This window comes from Neomonachus schauinslandi, chromosome 7 (genome assembly GCF_002201575.2).
Source record: "Neomonachus schauinslandi chromosome 7, ASM220157v2, whole genome shotgun sequence".
In the NCBI taxonomy this organism is placed as follows: Eukaryota; Metazoa; Chordata; class Mammalia; order Carnivora; family Phocidae; genus Neomonachus; species Neomonachus schauinslandi.
The window spans coordinates 141,994,990-142,019,639 of record NC_058409.1 but is presented as its reverse complement, the minus strand read 5'-3'; the positions used below and the strand labels follow the sequence as shown (position 1 = coordinate 142,019,639).

General features: G+C 40.7%; 1 protein-coding gene across 1 annotated transcript in view; it reads right to left on the bottom strand.

Annotated features, from left to right (window-relative positions):
• Window positions 1-24,650, bottom strand: part of CTNND2 (catenin delta 2) — an 896,858-nt gene that overhangs the window by 335,395 nt on the left and 536,813 nt on the right. Inside the window, exons 9-10 of the mRNA XM_044916688.1 lie at window positions 18,399-18,593; window positions 5,423-5,678 (exon numbers count right to left, since the gene is read on the bottom strand). Coding sequence (XP_044772623.1) covers window positions 5,423-5,678; window positions 18,399-18,593 — 451 coding nt within the window. The remainder of the gene's footprint in view (window positions 1-5,422; window positions 5,679-18,398; window positions 18,594-24,650) is intronic.

Sequence of the window (24,650 nt, the reverse complement as noted above, 5' to 3'; positions counted from 1 at the left end):
TGTGTTCACTCTCTCACTGTGTCTCTCTCTGTCAAATAAATAAATAAAATCTTCAAAAAAAAAATCAGTCAGAGAAAGACAAATAGCACATTTCACTCATATGTGTAACTCAAGAAACAAAAGAAATGAGCAAAGGGAAAAAAGAAAGAGAGAGAGGCAAACCAAGAAACAGATTCTTAACTACACAGGACAAACAGACGGTGACCAGAAGGGAGGTGGGTGGGGGGATAAGGAAACAGGTGATGGGGATGAAGGAGGGCACCTGCTGTGATGAGCACGGGGTGACGTATGGAAGGGCTGAATCACTGTACTGTACACCTGAAACCAATAGTACACTGCCTGTTAACTAACTGGAATTCAAATAAAAACTTCAATAAAATAAAATATTCAAAAAATGTTTAATGCTGTGTATAACATATATGACTTAATTATTTTTAATATCGTTATCATCGTCACTGTCACCAACATCATTCTCATCTCACAAGAAAACGTACTAGGAGCCTACGCTGCCCCAAGGGAACACTTGCTCTCTTCCTGCACTTCTGGTGATGCCGGAGACGACTAGCCACTGCACGACTCCCAGAGGAGGGCCCCGGAAATGACTGTGCAGGGAAGGGATGCAGCTAGCACGGGACGGTGGGCCTGGGCACTGCGGAGGGCCTGGAACTGGCCTTAAGGGGTGTCCCTGGGAAAAGGGGGGGGGCATACTGTCATATGATTTCAAAGGTCAGGAACAAGATCAGGGCATGAGCTTAGAAGAGGTGCAGATTTTATAACAATATAAATTAATTTACCAGGCCTGAATTACTCAAAGAATTAATACGATGCTTTCAAGAGATGGCGAGTGGCCTGTGGCTAGAGGCATTCAAGCCAATCGTTGGGCTTGCCTTTAGCCTCACTGAATAAATGGCTTCCAAGTGCTCTTTACACTCTGATGGTCTTTAAATTGTGAATGCTCTATTTTCCCCCAGTTAAATAAATGATTATTGAGCATTTGGAGTGGAAACCAAGCTCCCCAGAGATTCCACCATTCAAGAGAACTGGACAATGAAAAATACCACGTAACTCTTTTACTATAAACATGTCAGCCATGTTACTTAAGTTACATAATAATGCTTTGAACTTTAATAAAGATTTTAGAAATATTTTTCAAATCTTCACCTTTTATAAAGCATTGTTGCGGTATATTTTGTTTCCTGAGTATTCGTTCACTGTATGCCGTATGTTTGGTTTTATAGTGGGCAAAAAAGAGACAGTATTTGGAAAACATTCTTAACCTAGGTTCACCCACTGATAAGATACTTGTAAGCAGCATTACTTAATTATATTTACTAATACAACATCCAGTAGTAAAATAACGTTAGTAATATCTTAAAATAGCAGATAAAATATAGGAGAAATGCAACCAGGTAATTCCTTAGAAAATGCATATTTTTATATAACTTTTCAAATATTGTGACTTGAAACAAAACAACTCTATGGACTACAAATCTGATGGAACCAAAGGAAAGGCAGTTGAAATCTGGGCCCCAACTCGGCATTAAAGATGTGCCGCTGTATTTATTTCTGTTATGTTGAATGGCAAAAAGAAGACAGAGTTTAAACTTAAACCATGTTTATAATAAGTTGGATTCTTTTAGCGTGTTGGCAAAATTGCTGGAGACAGTGTACATCAGGAATTACAGGATCTTGAAAAGGGATTAATCAAACATGACGAAAAGACACTATTCCTGTTGCAATCTACAACCTACATTAAGTTCTGTTGGTAAATGTCTAAGCCATAACTTTCCTTTCACAGACAAGAACATTTATAGTACTTTCATTTTTTAATTTTTATTTTTTTGAAGATTTTATGTATTTATTTATTTACTTGGAGAGAGCGTGTGTGCAAGGAGGAGGAGGAGCAGAGGGAGACAGCGAGAGAGAGAGAATCCCAAATAGATTCTGCGCTGAATGCAGAACTCGATGCCCGGCTCGATCCCAGGCCCCGAGATCATGACCTGAGCCGAAATCAAGGGTCAGATGCTCAACTGACTGAGCCACCCAGGTATACAGGTCTCGCTTTATATTTTTCTAGTTATTTCATCAGTCAGGTTCAAAATAAGGATGCTAAGACTTATCACTCCCAACATCACTGAAACCTTTCATATAATTTGATGTTAAGATTTATATTTAACCTAGATGTCTAAAAACAATAGTATATAAAACGCAGTATTTGGTGTAGCACTGGAAATATATTAGCTGTGTCAACAATCCTTAAGAGGTTCACATTTTATGGAAGATAACATGCAATTAAAAAATAAAAACTTCTTGGCAAATGTGCAAAATTTATATATATATGTATGTAAACTGCCTCAATGGTTGCTGACTTTAAAAAGGAAATTAGATTTTATCATCTCTCTGTATAAAAAGGTTTCTGTGCATTCTTACTTAGAGGACATCATGGGGGCAGCCTAAAAGCAAAAAGACCAAAGTTTTGCCGCCGTATATGACTGAGCCAAGCAAGCCAGAAAAATCCAAGCCTTTGCAGCCAATTTTTTGCACCTTGTGGCTTAGAGGAATTAAGAGCTAATGAAGTCTCTGGTTTCAAGTCTAATGACTGAATTGAGGCTATCTTGAGCTCTCAAATTCTTCTGTTAAAATACACTACTTTCTGGAAAACTTCTCATGGAGTAATACTAAAACTGTCCCATAGAGAAAACACACTGGTCTGCAGTAAGATGCGTAAGGCAGGTGTTAGCAAAGAAAGCCAAAGAAATAAAAAATAAGACAAAGACCACATATCCCATAAGCAATTAGCAGAGCGAGGAGACCGATTTAGGCAATTTGTATCATTTCCTTCATCATTCCAAACTCCTACACACAAACACCCATAACTATCATTCACTCACCTTCTGAAAAAATATCATAAAAGATGGGATTCTGTTCCTTCGTTTTCCTTTTTGTTTTTTATTAAAAAAAAAAATGTTCATGCCAATACATGCTGCTGTGTCCTAAGAGTATGGATTCTAGCCCATGTAGCCACCTGCCAGCAACGTGATCTTCAATGCCATTGATCACTCTAATTCCCCATCTATTTAAGGCACTAAACCCATCAGTTTCCCTCCTCAAAGGAGAATTACATCAAAGATTTAGTAGAAGTGCTTTGAGAATTATAATGTGCTATAAACATATTTGGGAACAGTAGAGGCTTAGATGGTCTGGTATTTAATGATAAAGAAAACTTCAACAAATTCTCTTTAAAAACTGAAGCTTGAAAGAAGTGTAAAGACTGAAAAAGTGTAAATCATAAGCCATAATGCCAAAATAAACAAGTTTGAACCCCACAGGTTAAACCCATTAGTTCTGGTAATAGTCACCTGCTAGCAATCAAAATTCATTATTCAAAGGAAGACGCAAAAATCTTGTCATAAAAGAAGCATTAGATTTTGGACTTGAATTTTAGATTTGAAATGTCTGTCCATTCAACCTGAACACGTTGGCATATTCCTTTATTTTAAGAGAACTCTTAGGGCATTATTGTATTTTAAACTCCGTCCATTTTGCATGATGCTAGATCATTAGTTCCTTTTGTGTTAATTAAGTCACAACAATACAGTTCTACTTCTAGATATGGTTCCATATTTTTGGTATTTCTGGGCTTAGGATGGTGGTATGATTTTTTTTCAGATTTAACACATTTAAGGCTAATGAGTAGCATTCCTGAAATTAACAGTGAATTTGTAATTCATATAATGCAATGACTTGCATATACATTTTACACATACAAAATATTAGTAGCCAATGTTCTCTTATTTATGATAACATTTCTTACTAGCGTTACCCTGTTTTGTTTGATAGTGGGCATGCAGTAAATATAAGTGATATAATCCATAACTTAAAAAGGTAAAAGAGCTATGACAACTCACTGAAAGAAGAAAAAAGGCTATAAAAATGACAGTAATATGAAATGGAAAGGATATGCCATTTAATAAAATAAAATGCATTTAATATACAGTACAAAATAAAGAGGCTAAGCTGTGGCTCGAAAAACAAATAAATTTGGCTTCTTACTAAGCCAAATTCCCCTAATATGAAAATGTAAAACCTTTTCATCAGAGATAAAACGTTTATCCTCATTTAGATATACAATGTTAAATAAAGCAATGCTAATTCCATCATGTATTTCTCTATTTAGTGTTTCCTGAGTTTACCATTCCACTATTTCTATGTTTTCAGGAGCACGTCGAGAAAAATTACTTAAAAATAGAGTGCTGAGGTGTTATCTGAAGAACATTCTATCCACATAAGCTGAAAGTACTCAGGGATTTGGGGCAGATTTCAGGACCTTTGAAACTGAAAACCTGGATAGCAGACACTGCACAATGTAAATGTAGGTATACTTCTTATTTCTAGGTGTTAACAGTGAGTATTTGTTACAATTTATTTTTAAAATAATGGAGGTTCCACCAAATATAATATTTAACATGGACCCTCCAAGCCATTTTGAATAGTGCTAAAGTAGCTATCTCAAAAAATACCATAAAATGGTCCCATTCGGCCTTTTATGTTGGTAAGAGTGATTTCTCTTCACAAAAGAATCTATGAAACCCCTCAGTACAGTACATAAGCACTTGTGTGTTCTATCAGAGAAAATTCCTTGAGCTGAATTTTAAGCATACTACCAGAGCCAAGTGACATGCGCTGCTATAAAGAAATACCAAAAATCTGACATATCTATAATATTCACAGATGCAGATATATATCTATGGGACTCTATCAGCATAAATCAAATGGCTATGAATAAAACATCATTTAACCAATTCTAACTTCAGAAGCAGAGCACCACTAAATTTCTCACCACTGCTGGAAAAAAGAAAACAAAGAGAAACACAGCTCGGTGAGAAGAACTTCTTTGACACATATGCCCAAGTTTTTATCAACACCCAAACTACTTCAACCTAATGTTTACTTTCAGACACAGAAAAATAAAGGTAGTTGGATTTTCTAAATTTTCAACTTGTGGTATAACCTGGAAGGCGTACCACTTTACACTCTGATACGGAGAAACAAGCATGCACGGTGACAGAGCACGGTCCTACTGAGACAAGAAAGCACCTAGACCGTGACATCTGAAGTCAAGTGACGTAATCCCCAAATCCTCCATTTCCATTGTCCAAAAGAGAGCTGCACCCGATCTTAGCAAAGAGCTGACATCTCAGGCACCTGCTGAACCACAGAAGATACTGGAGGTCCATGATCAGTGCCCATACTCCAACCAAATCAAAGATTATAAAACCCAATGTGAAGTCAACCCTTCAATGCTCAGCCAGTGACATGGATTCAACAATGTGACATCAATGGAAAAAAACGCCGTAACAGTGCCTGGCTAGAAAAGCTCTTTAGGCATCGAGGTCGGGAAAAGAAAAGGTTTTGTACCCACCTGGGATCTTTCTGAATGCTATCGATGGACGGGGATCTGGCCAAGGTGCCTTCAGGCGGGAGGGCGGGGCCGGATTTGCTGTACGGAGACTCGACGGAGGGACAATACTGCAGCTGTCGGTAGGGGTCGGCGTAACTGGAGGCTGGGCCAGCGGCATAGCTGGCCCTCTGGAAGGTGGCGGCGGCGGCGTTCTGCGGACCATGCTGGCTCCCGGTGCGCTGCAAGGGGATGGAGTCGACACCGGGGGAAGATGGGGCTACGACAGGAAAGTAGGGACAAAATAAAAAATTGAGGACCTGCTCACAGAAACGGTTAACCAGGTCTAGGCAGGGGGGAGAATTACACACATAAGAAAAAAAAAGGGGGGGGGTTGTAAGAATAAAAAAATCATCTGTCATATTTGAACCAATACATTCACTGTTATCCAGTATCATGAGAATTAGCACACTATTTCAGAAAGAAGCCTTTCAGCCACAGGGGAAACGCGTCTGTTGTGTGTTGCGTGCTGTTTACCATTTTGTTAGTCTCACGTGTAAACTCCATGTAAAACCCAAACCCAGAGGATCCCTAGGGAATCTTTTATGAGGGATCATGGAGAGTTGGTTCTTTATTGTCCATGGGGAGAAAATTCAGGCAGTGTTCATTCAGGTGATGTTACATTAATTTCATTAAGAGTGTAAAACAAACTTAGTAACGTGGTTAATTCTCCCGAATGAAAGGAACAAAACCACACGTGTGGGGGTGGAGGGGGAGAGAGAGAGAGGCGGGGCTCCTATTTCCACAGTTAGTCCTGGGGCATTAAACACAGGACTGCTTGCGCTGCTGGAAAGCAACTCCCCAAAGATTTTCATAGGCCTCTTCTTCAACCAAAGCTGTCAGAGTAACACATTCGGTGAAGGGTAGGCATGTGGGAGAAGGTGAAGACCAGGCCAACTGCAACACAGACAAGCTAATGAGGCGACTTGCCTTTTCCGGAAGTATCTGCATCTTTTCAAAATGTCTACATTGTTTTGAGAAGATTTTGTGTACCAGTTACTAAAGTCAGTTTGACTAGTTCCAAACTGAATTTCAATTCTGTTTGCTGCGTGGATTCTTTTCACATGGCATTCTTTTTATCTGGTTCTCAAAAATATTTGACATCTAGGGTTTAATGAACATATACAATGGAAAGAGCATTTTTCATGTTAACAGAATGTGACCAGTTATTAATTGCTGCAATAATTGTGAGCCATGACCAACCCTAGACAGTATGATGACTTTCTGGCATTGCATGCAGATCAGAATAGATCCGAAATACAGCCCGTGTCTGGATGCGGCCATTTACACCATGGGAGTTCTGTTATGGAATAAGGTTTCAATTATAAATCAAACCCCTCAACTTCGACTTCCTGAATGCTTACTATCAGTGGATGACAGGAGAGCTTATATTGTCCTCTCTCACATTAAGGGACATATGCCAAATCAAACACACAAAAAATTATGTCACTTTGAGCAAACAATTTTTAAAAGAAATTAAGGAAATTTTGTCAAATGACAATAAGGTTGTAAAGTGAACTGAGGAAAACATTCTCAGGCCGAGAACTGAGTTTTAAATAAGAGTTCAAGGCTTCTCATTTCCAATGAACTGTAATACTTAACCTTACAATAATCCAAATTCGGAGAAGAGCTACTGTCGCAAGGTGAAGAGTAGAAGAATATTCAAGAAAAACTTTCTTTTTTTTTTTTTTTAAAGATTTTATCTATTTATTCATGAGAGAGAGAGAGGCAGAGGGAGGAGCAGGCTCCCAAGGAGCAGGGAGCCCGATGCGGGACTCGATCCCAGGACCCTGAGATCATGACCTGAGCCGAAGGCAGATGCTTAACCATCTGAGCCACCCAGGCACCCAAGAAAAACTTTCTAAGCAAAAAATGTACGTATATGCTGAGGAGCAGTCTTTGAAATGATGAGGGTTGTCCTGATGGATTAGATTTCAAAATGATCTGATGAGAGTAAGAACATTAAGTTTGGAAAGAGAAAATGTGTCTTACATCATTTTGCAATTTCTAGAAGAGTTATATTTTCTCCAAAATATTACAAACACGTGTAATTAAAATTCATGTCTTAAAAATGTATGGACGACGTACTTTATATTACGGTGACAGGGGTTGAAAATTTAGGCCAGGCATAACCTTGCTTTTGGAAGAACAAATGCACAGAGGCAAACAAAATTTCATTTTCTAGAAGAGTTGTGACAAGCTAGGCAGCAAATCCAGGGCAAGAGGGGAAAACTAAATACACCTGACATTTTCCACATAAAGGCATTTTTTTCCTTCAGGAAAGTAATATCTACATTTAAGCTTGCTGAAAATGGTTCCTAATATCAGAAAAGAAATCCTTTTCTACACAAAAGTGTTGATCATGAATACAGTAAGTACAGTGATTAACAGGAAAAGAGGACAACGTAGCAGCGATCAGGAAATAATATCAAAATCTTAGGGAAAAAAATACTTGTTAAAAAAATAGTATAGGGAAGGTGAACAACCTGAGTAGCCATGGCGAAAAACTCTCAAGAGACCTTAAGTGGAAAGAGAGTATCATGAGAGTTGTTGAACCAAAGACACTCCCAGCAGCGAAGACTCTAAGGACACTGGATTCAAAGAGGAAAGCAGGGTGTGAAACACAGTTTCTCAAGCAGAAACAGGAAGGCAACGTCTCAGTACAGGAGGAGAAAGAAAAGGCGGAGGTGAGTTTATGAATAGAGGTAGGCTCCTCTGTGTGCTTCCCTTTGGCCCGTTTGGGGTCAAGGTCATGGAATGCATTCAGGGCTTGGCTTCTGCAGTTAGAGTATTGGGTTCACATCCAGGTCTCTGGGCAATTCTTGGGATCAGATGAGTGAGTTACTGAGCTTTGTAAGCTCCAGCTTCCTGACTGGGGCATGAAGAGAACAAAATGGCCTCATGGGATCACTATTTGCTTTAAAGACATGAGAGGCATTAAACATCTCATATGGAGAAACTGCTGAACAAAGGAGCTATTGCTATTTTTACCATTAACAATGCTGAAATCAACTAACATTAGAAAAAGAGACTGTCCACCCTGTACTGGGGTGAAGACCCCTGCCCCTGGGTATCAGAGTTTAGAGCTCCTGCAAGGGCTTTTTTTCCTCCACAGCCCTGTATGAGAGTGAACATGTCATTCGCACTTCACAGTGAGGGGGTAAACTGAGGCAGGGAAAGATTATGTAACTTGCCTGAGTTTGCCTGGTATGTAATTAGAGAAGGGATTCAAGCCCTCGTACCCTGCTTCCAGAGTGTATACTTTTAAAAAAACCACCACTGTGGGGCGCCTGGCTGGCTCAGTCGTTAAGCGTCTGCCTTCGGCTCAGGTCATGATCCCAGAGTCCTAGGATCGAGCCCCGCATCGGGTTCCCTGCTCCGCGGGAAGTCTGCTTCTCCCTCTCCCACTCCCCCACTTGTGTTCCCTCTCTCACTGTGTCTCTCTCTGTCAAATAAATAAATAAAATCTTAAAAAAACCCCCAAAAACCACCACTGTAAACTGAACCAAGATTTAAAACTTCAAAATGCATATTAATGAACTACTTACATGGTAAGAATATTTAGGAGAGGCTTAAAATTAAGGGAAATGTCTACTAAAGACACAGAAGATACGTGGGTTTATAACAGGAATTAACATGAATATTATATTGAAAAAATTGTTAAAAATTGGTGTTAATTTATACCATTTCTCATTAAATTGAATTTACTGGGATATGCAGAAAAATATTGAGAAAAATTCTTTACACAGAAAAATCTAACTTTGTTCATTTCTAGAAAAATCAAAGAACATAGATACCTATAGTTATCCTAATTTTAAAGTGTTTTGAATCTTAGTTTAATATATTACTATATTAACACTATATTAACAAAAAAGAGGGTGGACTATGAAATCTAAGATGGATGAACAACTTCCAAAAAGATCTTATTAGAAAATCATAATCGCATTTATGGCACTTGATAAATGGCCTTTCAGAAGTATCATTCCTGAATCTAGCGCTTAAACTTTTAAGTCATTCTAAGTAGGATACCTGATGAGAATTTCAAAATATAAAATTAGAATTCAAATTGGTCCTGTCAAATTGAAAAAGAAAAAAAAGGAACAAGACTGATCAGTGAATGAAAATAACATAAAACAGCAATACAAATAGGGAGAAAATTACCCTATATTCAAGTGCAGGTCATGGGATCGTCTTGAAAATGCCCTGGGTGTTATACTTAACTAATGAATAACTGTGCATCAAAGACTAATTATGTACTATACAGTGGCTAACTGAACATAATAAATAAATAAATAAGGTTTTAAAATCTTGTTAAAAAATAAATAAAATTATATAAAATTCCTAAAGATTTAATATGTCCTGGTATAATGTCACCACAAAAAATTCTAATTATTAAAATATTAAAATGTTGTGTGTCATAAAAAATAACCCAATTTCCTTGTCAACTGCATTATAATGAACTATTATCAGCTATTAACTATGTCCATTTTTGAGTCTTGTCATTTACAGTTACTGTTCTGATGCTCTTGAAGAATGTGTTTCAGCGTCAAGGAAAGTCATGAAAAGAACTTTTTTTTTTTTTTTTTTTTTAAAGATTTTATTTATTTGACAGAGAGAGACAGCAAGAGCAGGAACACAAGCAGGGGGAGTGGGAGAGGGAGAAGCAGGCTTCCCGCCGAGCAGGGAGCCCGATGCGGGACTCGATCCCGGGACCCCGGGATCATGACCTGAGCCGAAGGCAGACGCTTAACGACTGAGCCACCCAGGCGCCCTGAAAAGAACTTTTGACAAATAAAGGTTTCTGATATCCTTAAGATCATGAAACTAAACTGGATAAGGATTTCTGGAACTAATGGGAAAACTGCATTCAAACAGAACAAAAATTAGTAACATGGGACCAAATAAATTCAGAAAGATGATTATAGTTTTTACGACTCTTGTTTAAAACATTGCTGGTTCTCTAATGTTTGCTCTTCCAGATTTAAGAAAACTTTTTCTCTCAAGATATCTATGATTTACAGAAATATGATAAAATATTCCTTTGTAAACAACAACAAAAGAGAAAACGTGTGAGAATCTAAACAGATCTCAGACTAGCCATCAGTAATGTAACAAGGCAATGCCTTATATTTTTTAAGTGTGGCACAGGAAAATGACTTAACATTATACATTAAATTCTCCCTTTGTGCCCTCTGTGTGGCTCATGCAAACCATGGCTGCCCATCAGTATGGATAAGCGGATACTGGCCACATTATTAAAGACTTCCCTTTAACAGGACGTCTCCTGAACTTCTATCTGGTTACACATTTTCTCTTAGAGCTCAGCTGACCACATCACCCACGTTACAGGATGGCTCTATTCCACGGAACCTTCCCATGGAAAACACTGAGGTGGAAGGTGCTTCCTCAGCTCCTTAAACACCCCCCCATCTCTCCTCAGCTGCTCCGCAAAGAGCCCCTTCTCCACTCAATAAGCTCTTAGAGCTCAACGAACCGTGCTGCTGGTCTCTTTGGGGAGATTTTAAAAGCAGCCTCTTCGGCAGCTGACTTGATACTTCACCTGACATCCATGCTGTTCACGAAATTATCTGTTTTCTTTAGAGCTACACAAATAAAGGTCTACTGTACAAAGGGCGGGGGAGATGTTTTATGTGTTGTATTTGCTTGAAAGAGGGGAAGAGGGATCGTTTTTAATAAATCAGGCATTCTACTTTGATGATGATGGATGGTTACATCCATTCTTTACTGACAATCAAAAAAAGAGAACAGAATAAAATAGAAGAATCTGGCATATGAAGAAACTTGAGGGGGGATATAAGATAGGGTTCAACCAAAAAGAAAAAACACTTATTTTTGTTTTTGTATTACTTATCTTTGCTTTTCTGTATATTTGTATATACAGAAATATGAAAACATAAGTTACATTTATACCTGTTATATAAATACAAAATAAGCACACAATAAGCTAATTAAACAATATTTCCTCTGCAAGCTCAGAAAGTAAAGATGGCTTAGGTGACAACAAGTCCAAGAACTTGGCCATGAACTCTCTTTTTTTTAAAAAAGATTTTATTTATTTGAGAGAGAGAGAATGAGAGAGCGAGTACATGAGAGGGGGGAGGGTCAGAGGGAGAAGCAGACTCCCTGCCGAGCAGGGAGCCCGATGCGGGACTCGATCCTGGGACTCCGGGATCATGACCTGAGCCGAAGGCAGTCGCTTAACCAACTGAGCCACCCAGGCACCCAGCCATGAACTCTCTTAAAGAGAGTTGGACTCTGTTATTTTAGGAATGAGGCACCTTTGGCACTCAATCCACTATATTCCCAGCAGTATTATTATCTAGAATTGAATTGTAAAGATCTTCCAATTTTCTGCACTCTGCACAGGCGGATCCATGCTAAACTCAGTGGGAAAATATGCCAGGGTAAATTTAACGTAATCTTTTTGTTTTCATTTTAATTCCAGTATAGTTCACATACAGTGTTACACGGGTTTCAGGTGTACACTATAGTGATTCAACACTTCTATACGTTACTCAGAGCTCATTATTAACATAATTGTTTAACTTCATCTATTATTACCTTTGTGGGGAGAGGAACTGCAGGATTTTTAGTAGTAACAGAATCATTATTATTGGCTTGGATGTTGATGTTTCTGGATTTTGCCAATGAACTGTTTCTACTGGCAAACCTGCTGTCCTCCCTCAGCTCAGTTCAATTACACTTTTTATTTACACCGCTTTCGGTGACTTGACACAAGGAAGCATCTGGAAGCTCTTCTCAGTTTTAAGATGATACTTATCATTGGGTTCATTAAAAATTTCCAACTGGGTAATAATGTGCCCCTGACTTTCTAGACTTAAAAAAAAGTTAAAAAACAAAACAAAACAAGAGGTTATGGAAGATCTAATTTGACTTGCTCTAATGGGAAGCAATCATTTTTACAGTTTGAAGTAACAGCATTTAAGAAGAAACAAATGCTAATATTCCACGTTTTTGTGGACTCAAATGATGATTTTAATTGAAAATGTTATTTATATGTTATTGAATAATAGTAGTAAAATTTTATGAATATGAAGGTTCTACGAAATACCTCTATAACCTTATTAAGCACTGGCTAGTACTGCAGAGAATTCAGTTTTTTAAAAATACTTTCTCGGGTGCCTGGGTGGCTCAGTTGGTTAAGCGACTGCCTTCGGCTCAGGTCATGATCCCGGAGTCCCTGGATCGAGTCCCGCATCGGGCTCCCTGCTCGGCAGGGAGTCTGCTTCTCCCTCTGACCCTCCCCCCTCTCATGTGCTCTCTCTCTCTCATTCTCTCTCTCTCAAATAAATAAATAAAAAATCTTTAAAAAAAAAATAAAAAAAAAATAAAAATACTTTCTCCGCATGGGCAAATATTTTCATCACTTTTTTTTCCTTTTTCTGTTGCAGTATTTGTCAACCTCAAAGATATTTAGCAGATTTTCTCCTTGCAACCTACCTTTGATAATTCATTCTTTCTTACAAGCTGACACGTTCATCACAGAAAGCTTGTGTTCTCCACTCACTTAAAAACCCATTTATCCCAAAGTGAATTCATGTGACTATCAGTATAGCAGACACTGGCCATTTCTATTAGGTTAGAAAGATGTTTTTTTTGGGGGGGGGGGCGGAAGTGTCAGAGTCAAGCATTTGTGTTGATCACGTGACTCCTAAGTTGACAGTTATCGGTATGTTTGAGTTTGAAATCAAAATTCGCGTTACTTAGTTTCTGCTTAATAGACTTTCTCATCAGCAAACCCATGAAGATCCCATATTCCTTGTCTGGCTGTTCCTCTTATTATATAAGCTCTGGTTTTGACAAGCCTTATCCCAGATGAAAGGTTATGTTTTATTTAAACAGACATCCAAGTTAAAAGTGTGCCCCTTTAAATTTTCATCACGCAAGAAAGTAAAGCTTCAGACGTTGGGTGGATGTCCCGTAAAAGCAGGTGGGGATAGTCGCGCCACCACCGGACTCACTGGCCTGCCTTTTCTGCTGGACTTCACACAATGCCGCCTCCCTGCACACGGAGGGAACACTGATGGTGGCCCCCCTCCCTCATTTTCTGGCTGCGCAAGAAATGAGTGGCGGTCGTGTCTGGCAAGGGGATACTCTCTGGGGAGCCCTGGGGAGCTAATCACCACTGCTGATTCAGGAAGTGACCCTTTTAACTCCTCTGAGGCTGCTAGGTCTCCAGGGCCACAGTGCTGGCTTCTCTCTCAATCCTGTCCTCGGGCATGCGGTGTTCTATTTGCCCTCTGCCTTCCTACTAAGAGCGTATCTGGACCCGGGAAGGCCAGCGGGCCATCCTCAGAGCCTGTTCCCTTCTGTTGGAACTGGGTGGGGGGGGGAAAGGTCTGTGGTTCTTCTCTGACAAAGGCTGGGGTGCAGGAACATGAAATGTCAGTGTGTGGGAAGGGGGCAGAAGACCCTCTTCAGGCCATGGTCCCTGGCCCAGCCCTGGGCGACAGAGCGCCTGCTCAGCGGAATGAAATCCTACTGATTTCCAGTGCTGAGTAGTGACCTTGTTTGTATGTCTCACCTTCCACAGCCTGGAGCAGGAGGGAGGGGAGAAGCAGGATTTTAGCACCCTGATTCCCTAACATGTACAAAAATACGTGTGTGTAAGTATGGTTAGGTAGCTTTTTGGTTTGAGAAAGCCTAGAGGACCTTTTGCATGCCGAAAGGATCGTGGTCCTCATCTGAGTTGGTGTCTGAGATTTAAATCAGTCTTTCCAGTAAGTAACAGGGGTGAGTGGCTACTGTGGCAGCCAACGAGACACAGAGAAGGCAGGCAGAGAGGAGAATGGATGAGGATGGTGGTAAGCTGAAGTCTGAGGGGGAAAAGCCAACGAAGGCATCCCCCGACCCCCTTTGGCGGGGAAGTTTAGGAAGCTTTAACAGGTCTCAGCCTCAGTGTCTACAGCTGGGTCCTGATCGTCTCCATGCAGTCATCTCCCTGTGTATCTTTCAGCTCTAGAACAGTCTATTACTCAGGACAGCCTTCGTGGTGTTTGGGGTAAGGGAGACGCAGGGAAAGGGTCAGCAGAGGGCCAAGCAGGGCAGGGAGAGGAGAGTGGCCATAGAGCCGAGAGCAGTGCCCAGAAACCAGAGCAGGCAGGGAGCATAGCTCCAGCACTGAGTGACCAAGAGCGGATGTGGATGAAGAACATGCACCTGCCAAGCCTCTACTTCTTGCCGAATAACAGAGGAAGGTGGCCTTGGGCCAGGGTGGGGGGTGGGGGATTACGTATGGCACAATCAGGGGTTACAGGTTATCTGGGAATGAAAAGACACTATGTGTTGTTTAGTGTTTTTATTCATACTTTGTCTTCAGCTTTACCTGGAATGTTCTAACCCTTAAGATGTTACCTTCCATTGCCAGTTAATTTTCCATATGTTCATGTCCTAGTATGAAAGGAGACTGAATGTGTTTGAGGACAAGGAGTAGATAGAAGGATCTTTGGATCTGCTAGTGCATCTAGCACATGGTGAGTCTTCAACAGATACTATTTGATTGACAGGATACAAAATCCACGATGAACATGGATGGGTATTTATTTTCTTTTTAAATGATGACTTCAACAAATAGTTTCAACCAAGATGTCTGTTAAGAACCCAGGATCCAGGGCAGGACTGCCTGTGTGTGAAGGTTTAACGATTGGCTCCGCACAACTTGTGTGACCTTGGGAAGATGACTCAACATCTTTGTGCCTCAGTATTCTGGAAAGTGAGCATCCTATCAGTACCTCCTCTAAGGTGGGGTTCTGACAATCTGTAAATGCATTCAAAGAATTTGGAACAAAAGCCATGCTACATGCTTTCGTCTTCCTATCTCACCTGCTTGATACTATGGCACCATCTTGTAATTCCCTAATTTTTTAGGCAAGTCCTTTTGTCTTCATTCCTGAGTGTTGACTCCTTGAACAAGAGCAACTGGCCTTCAATCCCCTTGGCTTACTCTCCTTGAAGTATCATCTGGAAGTGCTTGAGGGGTCAAACTGAAGGAACTCCAGCCAGTGTCCTGTTACCCAAGGGCTGAGACATGAGACTGGTTGCTCAAACCACCTCAGCCACGGACAGGAGCCGGAAGTCAGTGGCCCTTAATACTTCAAGTCTAACAGGCCCTATAGAACCTGTCCTTTCCTCCCAAGAAACTGGGGTATTGGCTCTGGCCCTGGAAGCCAACAACACGGGATGTGGAAAAGGACCTCCCGAATGTGGGAAAGCAATCTTAGAATGTTCCTTGTTATTAATTTCTAATTCTGACTTTTACTAAATATAATTTAATAATATTGTCTAATACATACATAATTTATAAGGAAAGGATATATACCCATTTTAAAGGCATTTTCTCGACCATGTGGGTTCTGATAGAGACAGTTCCTGGGATTGCAGGGTTAGCTAAGGAAGTGTCAGGATTTGAAATAAGATAAATTAAGTGTAGAAATAGGGAGTAACCTGAGCAGGTACAGGGGAGAGAGAACCTGTGGCTTCATACTTAGGGGTTGGAGAGAGGTGGTTTCTCCCCACCTGTCATCCCATGAGACCATCCATGCACATCTGGAAATTTCCATATTATTGCATAAATCAGCAGATTTCCTCAAAAGTGCCTCAAGTTCAAAAGGGCAGGCTGGGATGGGGTCTTGGACATCCGGATGTCGCAACCTCAGCAGCTCTCTGCCAGGGCAGAGAGTACTGTTACTGAGAAAACCCAGGCAAAGAGTTCTTCTTCTCTGATGCACTTAGAGAACGCTGCTGCCTTCCCTCATAGGAAGGACGAACCCCGTGTTCTTTCATTCGGCATGGCGGTCCACTGACGGCTTAGGGCAGGGGTTGGCAAACTTTTCCAGAAAGGGCCAGAAAGTAAACATTGTCAGCTTTACCAACCATACGGTCTCTGCTACAACTACTCCTCAGCTGCTATAGCCTGGAAGCAGCTAGAAATGATACGGGGACGAATGGGTGTGGCTGGATACCAGGAACTTTATTTACAGACCCCAAAATTTGCATTTCACATAACTTCTACATATCAGAAACTATTCTCCATCTTTTATCTATAAACCATTTAAAAATGTAATAATTATTTTTAGCTCATGAGCAGTATTCAAATAGGTGGCGAGCTGGATTTGGCCCACAGCTAGAGTTTGCAGACCCGGGGCTTAGAGAAAACACCAGTTTTGTTTTGTTTTTGTTTTAATTGGTTTTTAAAGTGTGAACATTTTCCCCTGTCTTTAACCTGACATAGAAGAATGAAGTATTTTTTTCTTAGTGTAGATAAATTTTTACAAAACCACCAGAAGCTTATTAACAAAAGACAGTTCTAAGAGGCTACGAATACAGGACAGAGAATCAATATAATCCTTTTTGTTGTCAGTTTTTATGCAAATTACATACTGAACATCACTGAGGTTATCTTTGTCTCTTATAAGGGGTGTGTGGAAATAAAACTATCTTAGTTAGGAGTATGTGGCCAACTCGACGTTAAAATAGCCCAACCTCAGACAGGAGTGGTTTCTAGCAGGCTGGTGATGAGAGAATTCTGGCAGAAGAATAAATGGGTATTCTTTTGCATCTGAACCAAGATACGTATTATTAACACTGGATGGCATTTATGATGTCAAAAATAAAAGAAAGCATTTTGTGCCTTTCTTCTTATGATGCAGTAAAATACTGAAATGTACATATCAATAATCAACCATAAAAGCAACTTTGCTGGCCTGGATTTCAAAACGTGTAATTTAGTATCATAATGCAGTTAACAAAATTGCTATGCTCTACTTCGTGGTAACTGGAAGTTACCATGGTCTGAAGATGCAGGGAGGCGTGTGCCAAGTTCTGGACTAGAGATTCAGTTTTCCCACGCCTGAGGCTCTGTTCAAGGGTAACACGGGTCATTTGAAGTGAGGGACAGAGCTTTGCTGTGTGCAAACCAGCAACATCATATTTTCTAAGTTTACTTAGCAATGGGAGGCTTTATAGTAAGTGTAGTTCTCAACATCTTAATTATATCAATTTTGTAGTTAGATGAATGCTCTCTAGCACATTTAATCATGGCATTTGACCAGTTATTTTGCAAATGGCTACATATTCTGGAAAACACTTGCCTTTCTTCGTGCAGCCTGTGGCTGTGTTCAATTAAAAATGTATATTTAACCCAGGTGAGTTCTGCGGTTGATTGAATCGTATGCAACTGTCGATATTCGACCTTTAAATAATAATTTCATCTGATTCAGCCTGATAGAGTCTCTGAAGTGAATTCTCAGTTTGCCCTACAAGATATGCTTCATTTTCCCCAAGCTTGCCAAATAGGTAGGCTATCATTAAAGAACACTTACCTGCATTAGGCACATGCCTTTTATGTCCTGTATAATAACAGTGCTTTGTTGGGAGTACTTACATTCATTAAATATGTGAATGATGACATACAAAAAATTAGCACTCCTGGGGTGCCTGGATGGCTCAGTTGGTTAAGCAACTGCCTTCAGCTCAGGTCATGATCCTGGAGTCCCGGGATCGAGTCCCACATCGGGCTCCCTGCGCGGCGGGGAGTCTGCTTCCCCCTCTGACCCTCCCCCCTCTCACGTGCTTTCTCTCTCTCTCATTCTCTCTCTCTCAAATAAATAAAATCTTAAAAAAAAAAAAGTTAGCATTCCTTCTTCCAGTTTGCCTGTTAGACAACATAAGCTTACAACCCGCATTAAACTTCTTCCATTTAAAATATCCTCAGGTAGCTAAACGAGTCGTACTTGCTTTCTCTCATTACCATCACAGACGTGAATGACAGAGGCAGGTCATAATGCTCGTGAGCAGAGATGACGCGGACACGGACGGACACACACACACGGACCCTTCACGGGGCCCCGAGCACACCCCCCACGTGGACAGGCCGCCGAGGGGCGTCCCGAATACATACCTGTGCTCGTGCGGTAAGCGCCCGTGTGGGCTGGCGGCAGAGGGTCCCCCTGGCTCTGGCTGAGACTCCTCATCGGGGGCTTCTGATAGACACGGTCCTCATAGATGGGGTCGATGTGGTGCTCTGGGGACTGCAGAGCCCGCAGCTCCGGGCCCAGGTGGCCGTGCTGGCTGCTATACGAGGCCCGGGACCCAGCTGAAAGAAATTAACAGGCGACATTGAGCCCCGATCGACAAAGTCCCACAGGCGCTGTTTTCATTCTGACCAGCAATATGAAACATTTATCAGAACTGGCTTTATCAAAGCCATATTTGAATTTGTTCTTTGGGGGTTTTTTGCCCAGAAATGTTGAAATCTGCAGAAAATCAAATGAATAACATGAAATGGCAGCAATACGTCGAGCTAATCGGCTTATCGGCATCACCCAGCTGCCTTGCTCGGCTCCCAGACCTCCCAGACCTGATCTCCCTATAAGGATGATAATGATTCTGAGATAAATCCACCCAGCACAGGGCCAGTGAGACATCCTTTTTCTCGGCCTAATGAACGTGGCTGGCTTCCTCACTAAAGGAATTGGGCAGACAAGTCAGACCTAAAAACCTCTTATTATCCCGGAGTCCTTGCACCTTAAAGTTTGCAACAGAAATGATTATTTAAAATGATGAGCAAATGAATAAACCATAATGGCAAGCCATCTTGATGTTGTTCCTGAAAAGTGAAGCAGAATTCCTTCTTGTCAGCAGTTTCTTCCTGGACAATGAATGAACTGAAATGTTTGGACTTCCAATGGCCTGAATCCCCGAGATACGCAGATTTTAAACAGAAGTTCAAGTCATTTTCTTTTACTCTTACCCTCCTCCAAATTGAAGCACGGGCACTTAGTTTACCCTTCTCTGAAAAAGGTACAAATGGCCGTCACTAGCTGGTTTAATTTGTAAGTTGAGGCTACGCATCCCCGCCTGGTAGTATTTGTGAATCCTAATTTGTGTCATTTCGTTGCATTGTATGGGGAGAGGTGTTGCTTCGAAGCAATGCTGTGGACCAGGAAGCCTCTGCCGACATGAGCAAAGAGCATTCTGTGAGGGCTAAGCGGCTGGCCTGATACACAGACAAGACGATGTTGATTGAGAAGCAGTATTTCACATGAGGTACGGTTAGAATCACAGGAGCCGAAGTGCCAGGAGAATCACCTCCACCAACGCAGCTGGGGTGGAGGACACTGAGGGACCAGCAAGGAGAGATGGTTTTCTAGCAATGGTGAATGGAGAACACACACAAGAACCCAATGCTGCGAACAGCTGATGCTAGGAGAGACCCTTCAGCTAGGTCTTCAAAGCTGAGACTCACAGGGCATGCTGGGATTTAACTGTCAGCTGTCTCTGAATGGCCCGAATTTGGAGCTCTCCATTCCAGTCTAAAGCAACAAGCCTTTGGAATAACTTGATTTTGGTGGTGTTTGCGGGTAGCTCTCTCTCTGTCTGCTGGTTCAAGGCTTTCTCTGGTGGTCATGCTAGAGCTAAATCCTTCAATGCTCAGTGACTGCCCTGCTTCTTCAGGATCATGTGACCCCAAGGATTTTAACACTCTCACCTAGAATCTCTGAGGAAAAACCCATTCGAAAGTTCTGAAATTGCTGGCAGATAAATCCATTTTACCGATATATTTCTCACAGGTTGTTTTCAATTTAAATAAACAGAGCATCTCTGAATGACTGAGACAGTTACTGGGAATTCTATGAATTCAGTGTTAATAAAAATTACTGAATGTTTTGAGGAAAGGGAAGGAAGAGAGCAAGCAAGTTCCTTACTTCCCTTTCCTAGTAATTAAGTAAGTTCTGATTTAGACGGCATTCAGATGAATGATAGATTCAAAATAACTGTTTTGCATAATTAGGTTCATTGCATCTGATTTATCAAATGCCAACATCACACTGAATATTATCTCATGTTCATATTTTCCAGGAATATATTTAAGTACGGTATGCCTTGAGTTCCTGCTGTCAATTCTTCCTTCTTCTGGAGGCTTTGATAATATTGCCAAAGACTTACAAGTGTAAAAGCAAGGAGACAGTCATTATATCCAAATCTTATAGAGTTAAATGAGAGTTATCCATCCCTGGTAGATTTAGAGTTGTAACTTTATCACCATTCCTCGACCCTAAGTCTCTAAAAACACCCAAAACAAGCAACAAGAGGACCCGATGATCTTCTGAAGGGTGACATGATCTGAGGGCCGTGTGAAAATCTTCTATTACAAGCATTAACTGTACATGAGGAATCTGTACTAGCACTATGAACCAGACATTAATGACCCAAGGGTCCTAGGCAAGGAGCAAGAATCTTAAAGTCTACCTTAGTGTTGCTCTTTAATGGATGATTGCAAAGATCGCAGGAATGAAGTCCAAAAGGGAAAGAAAGATTGAAATGTCCAAGAAGAGGTGCGATCCTTTTTAGAAAGGGATATAGCATAAATTAAACCTGCAAATTAAAGCTAACAAACATTTGCTAATCCAGGAGGAAGCCAGCAACAGATCTGCAGGGAGCCTTGACATGGGGGATGATCATGAAGCTGAAAGGGCTTATCTCATTCCTCCACACCACACCTTCCTTGGGTCAGAGTCCGGCAGGCACTGTTTTCATTCTGACCAGCAATATGAAACATTTATCACTTCTAGACTTATGTGCAAATAAATTTCTACATGCTGAATTTTATATGTGTTGTTTCTATGCACCAGTTAGTCCTTACTAATCAACAGATTCATCCACTCAACACATATTTGCTGGGTGTGTGGGCAACTTCAAGAAGTTGAGGACACCGAGTGCTTAAAACAAATGAGTTCCCTGGCCTTGAAAATAAGTCATCCCATTCAAGTAAGTACAGAGATAAAGGTACTGAAGAAAAGTGAAGTTGGGTAAGGGGAGAGCAGACAAAGTGCCGGTGGGGGAATACTGTTTTGAAAAGGTGATCAAGAAGGTTCTTTTTGCTTATCTGGCATTTCGGCAGAAAACTTCACAAGGCCAGAGAAAGAGCCATACTGGAGGAAGATCCACGTGTTTCTCAGAGGGAACCAGCAGTACAAGCAAAGGCCCTCTGTAGGAGATTCATTTCATGATATTTAAAGAAGTGATTTTATTAGCACCTACTTAATCCATATTGTCTTTAAAAAGAAACACAGTTAGTGTATGGACCCTTTATGAGTTCAGACAACAACTGGTTGTAAGAACTGAACAGATTTTCTTTTTAACTCAAAATTTCACAATCCCAGCAACAACATTTTAATCAATGGGAGTTAGAATATTCAATGGAAGATCACACCTAAGAAGCTCATGAGAGCTGCAAACCGAAGATTCAGCCCAAATTTTAAACACACACACACACACACACACACAGCCTTTGAATTTTCATTCCTTAGAACACGATTATTCTCAAATCTTCATTTGTTTTCCCAAGAATCTGGGGAAAACTCTTTGAAAGGCTGATTCCTGGACACAACCCCCAAAGATTCAGACTTGATCCATCTGAGCAGGGAGAAGCAATGTGTGTTTAACAGGCAACACCTCACCTTGTGATTCTTTTTTTTTTTTTTTAAGATTTTATTTATTTGACAGAGCGAGATACACAGCGAGAAACAGAAAGAACACAAGCAGGGGGAGTGGGAGAGGGAGAAGCAGGCTTCCCACCGAGCAGGGAGCCCGATGCAGGGCTTGATCCCAGGACCCTGGGATCATGACCTGAGCCGAAGGCAGACGCTTAACGACTGAGCCACCCAGGTGCCACCACACCTTGTGATTCTAACTGCAGAGATCACACTGAGAGACCCCTGTTTGAGATAAAATAGGGAGACAGGAGATAGGCATGTTTAAAAGAAAGAGATAAATAGCTAATGTGTTTCAACATTCAATTTGTCATTTCTTGCTTTCTTCAAATAATATAATTTACTACCACATTATGCTGATTACTTTAGCAGACAGAATGGAAGAAGTTCATTCCGGTTTTCATTGGGATCCATTTGTCTTCTTTTATTTCTATACTATCTAATTTATGCCCCTTTAATGTGAATTCACTTGCTTTTGCAAAGAAATAAATATCTGCGTGTTTTCATTTGGCTGTATTAATACTAGGTTCTTAAGGACATACTGCCATCGATCTGTTCTGTTCAAATCCAGGAGCCAGCTTCAGATGCTCACCGGCAAAGAAGTGGAAGGAGAAAATGAAGACCTAAATGACGCAAAGGTCAGTTGGCCGGAGAAAGCCGACTCAATGTGCGTGTGAACAGGAGGCCGAGACAAGTGTTTTCATTTCTGACATAAAGAACTGTGTTCAGAAAAAGAGCTATGAACTTCCCATGCTATGAAGAAAAGTCCAAAGTAAAATCTCTGGCATTCAGGTTTCTTAAAAATTGTGACTCTAGTTCATACATCAATGTTTCTTAGTGAAATTACATCTCAGAAGGGCAGAATAGAACTTCCAAAGAGAACAGTGGTTTCTGGAATGGGAACAGATTTTCCCCTCGCAAATTCCCATTGTACCTTTTCCTTCACCAAATACTGATTTCGGGAGTCTGATCCCTGCTGATACACTGATATCCCTGAGCAACATGGCCAGGAGGCTTGGCCCATGCAGGTAGAAACACTGTGCTCCCTGAGTTTATGGCCTTGGAAGAGTTATTCTGTGGCTTTTGAACCTCTTAAAAATTCTGGCTTGATATTTCTCATTATGAAACTCAAGAGGGAAAAATGATACCAACAAATAAGCACTTTTAGAAATAAAAAGCAATTTTGGTTAACAGTACCGTATCATAAGTGTGTGCTAAGTAAACTGCTGAAAGATTCCTTTGATCTAAGGAATACCTTGCCATAATAAAGACTTACTTGTTTAATTCTTGGTTTTTGCTTTTGACTCAAATTAAAATTCCAAAACTTACTCCCTACTTCTATGCTAATTCACAAGTTAATTTAAGTATTTAAAGGACCCACAAAGGACTTCCTATGGATCTTGAGTTAAGTCCATGTGCTAAATTTCATTTGCAAATGATCATTAATTCGCTGAATTAGTTTGACATCTTAAGTTGTTGTAAATGTTAAAATATATGAACACATTTCCTATACAGGCTATGAGCCATATTTCAGACAGACGTTTGGAAGGGAGAGTATTAATTTGTACAAATGAATGATAAAATCTGCATTGGAGCTTAATAATTTCAACGTAAGAGGGCCATCTGATGATATAAGTTGATTCTGTGAAAAGTCTGTTTTGGAAAGCTTTGGAAAATGCCCTCCTGTTTCATCGACTTCATAAATCCTAGATTTTCATATATTATGGAAACTTTGCTGCTATCACAAATAAGTTAAACGCTCATGCAGTCTCTGACAAGGTACAAAACACAGGATTTGTTCCTGTCACTCTATGATGAGCTTTCCAATACAACTTAATGTAATTATGAAACCTCACCACACCTTTTACCAAATACTGTAATCTACTGAGACTCCAATACTTTACACGGAGAATAACTTAAAAGTGAAAATCACTTGGCCAGGAAGCAGCAATACATGTGTCCATGGGATCTGGTCCCCTATAATAGCAGGTGTCCCTCATTCTTGGCTTTTCTCTCCAACCATGAGCATTTCTTCCCAAGCTGTGAGAAAAACAGGCTTCTTTTGTCCAATTCCTTTTGTGACAGGCAGGTGTATGGAGAGTAGCGAGACAGTGGTCACGGGGTGTAATGAGTAATGTCTGATATCTTCGCATTCTAAGGATGGTCCGTTTCTCTGTTTATTTGCAGTTGCGGCTTCTGCGTCTGCCGTCAAGAGGATGGTGTACTCGGGCAAAACTCACACCCAACTCCAAGTTAAAGAAGAGCCTGGGGAAACACACGTGCCTAAGATGGGACTGGTACTAGTGAAACACACTAGCTAAACAGGGTGGTTTGGCACCTGTCCTTGTTATCGGCTTTTGATTTATTTCAGGGTAGATAAAGAGTAGCTCCAAATGAACCAGCCATGTATTTCAGGGCTTCTCCAAACACCATCGGCATGAATCCCCTGATTAAAATTTCAGTTCTGGCTCAGCAGGTGTGGGGGAGGGCCTGAGGTTCTGCATTTTTAACAAGTTCTCTGGCAATGTTGGGGTTGCTGGTCCACAGACCATCCTTTGAGAAGCCAGGGCATACTGGTTTAGCTACGGACACGTATCTTGGTGGCTAGAGGACTTCAACTTCGGCATCCTTCTGGAGACAGACACATGGATTCCTTA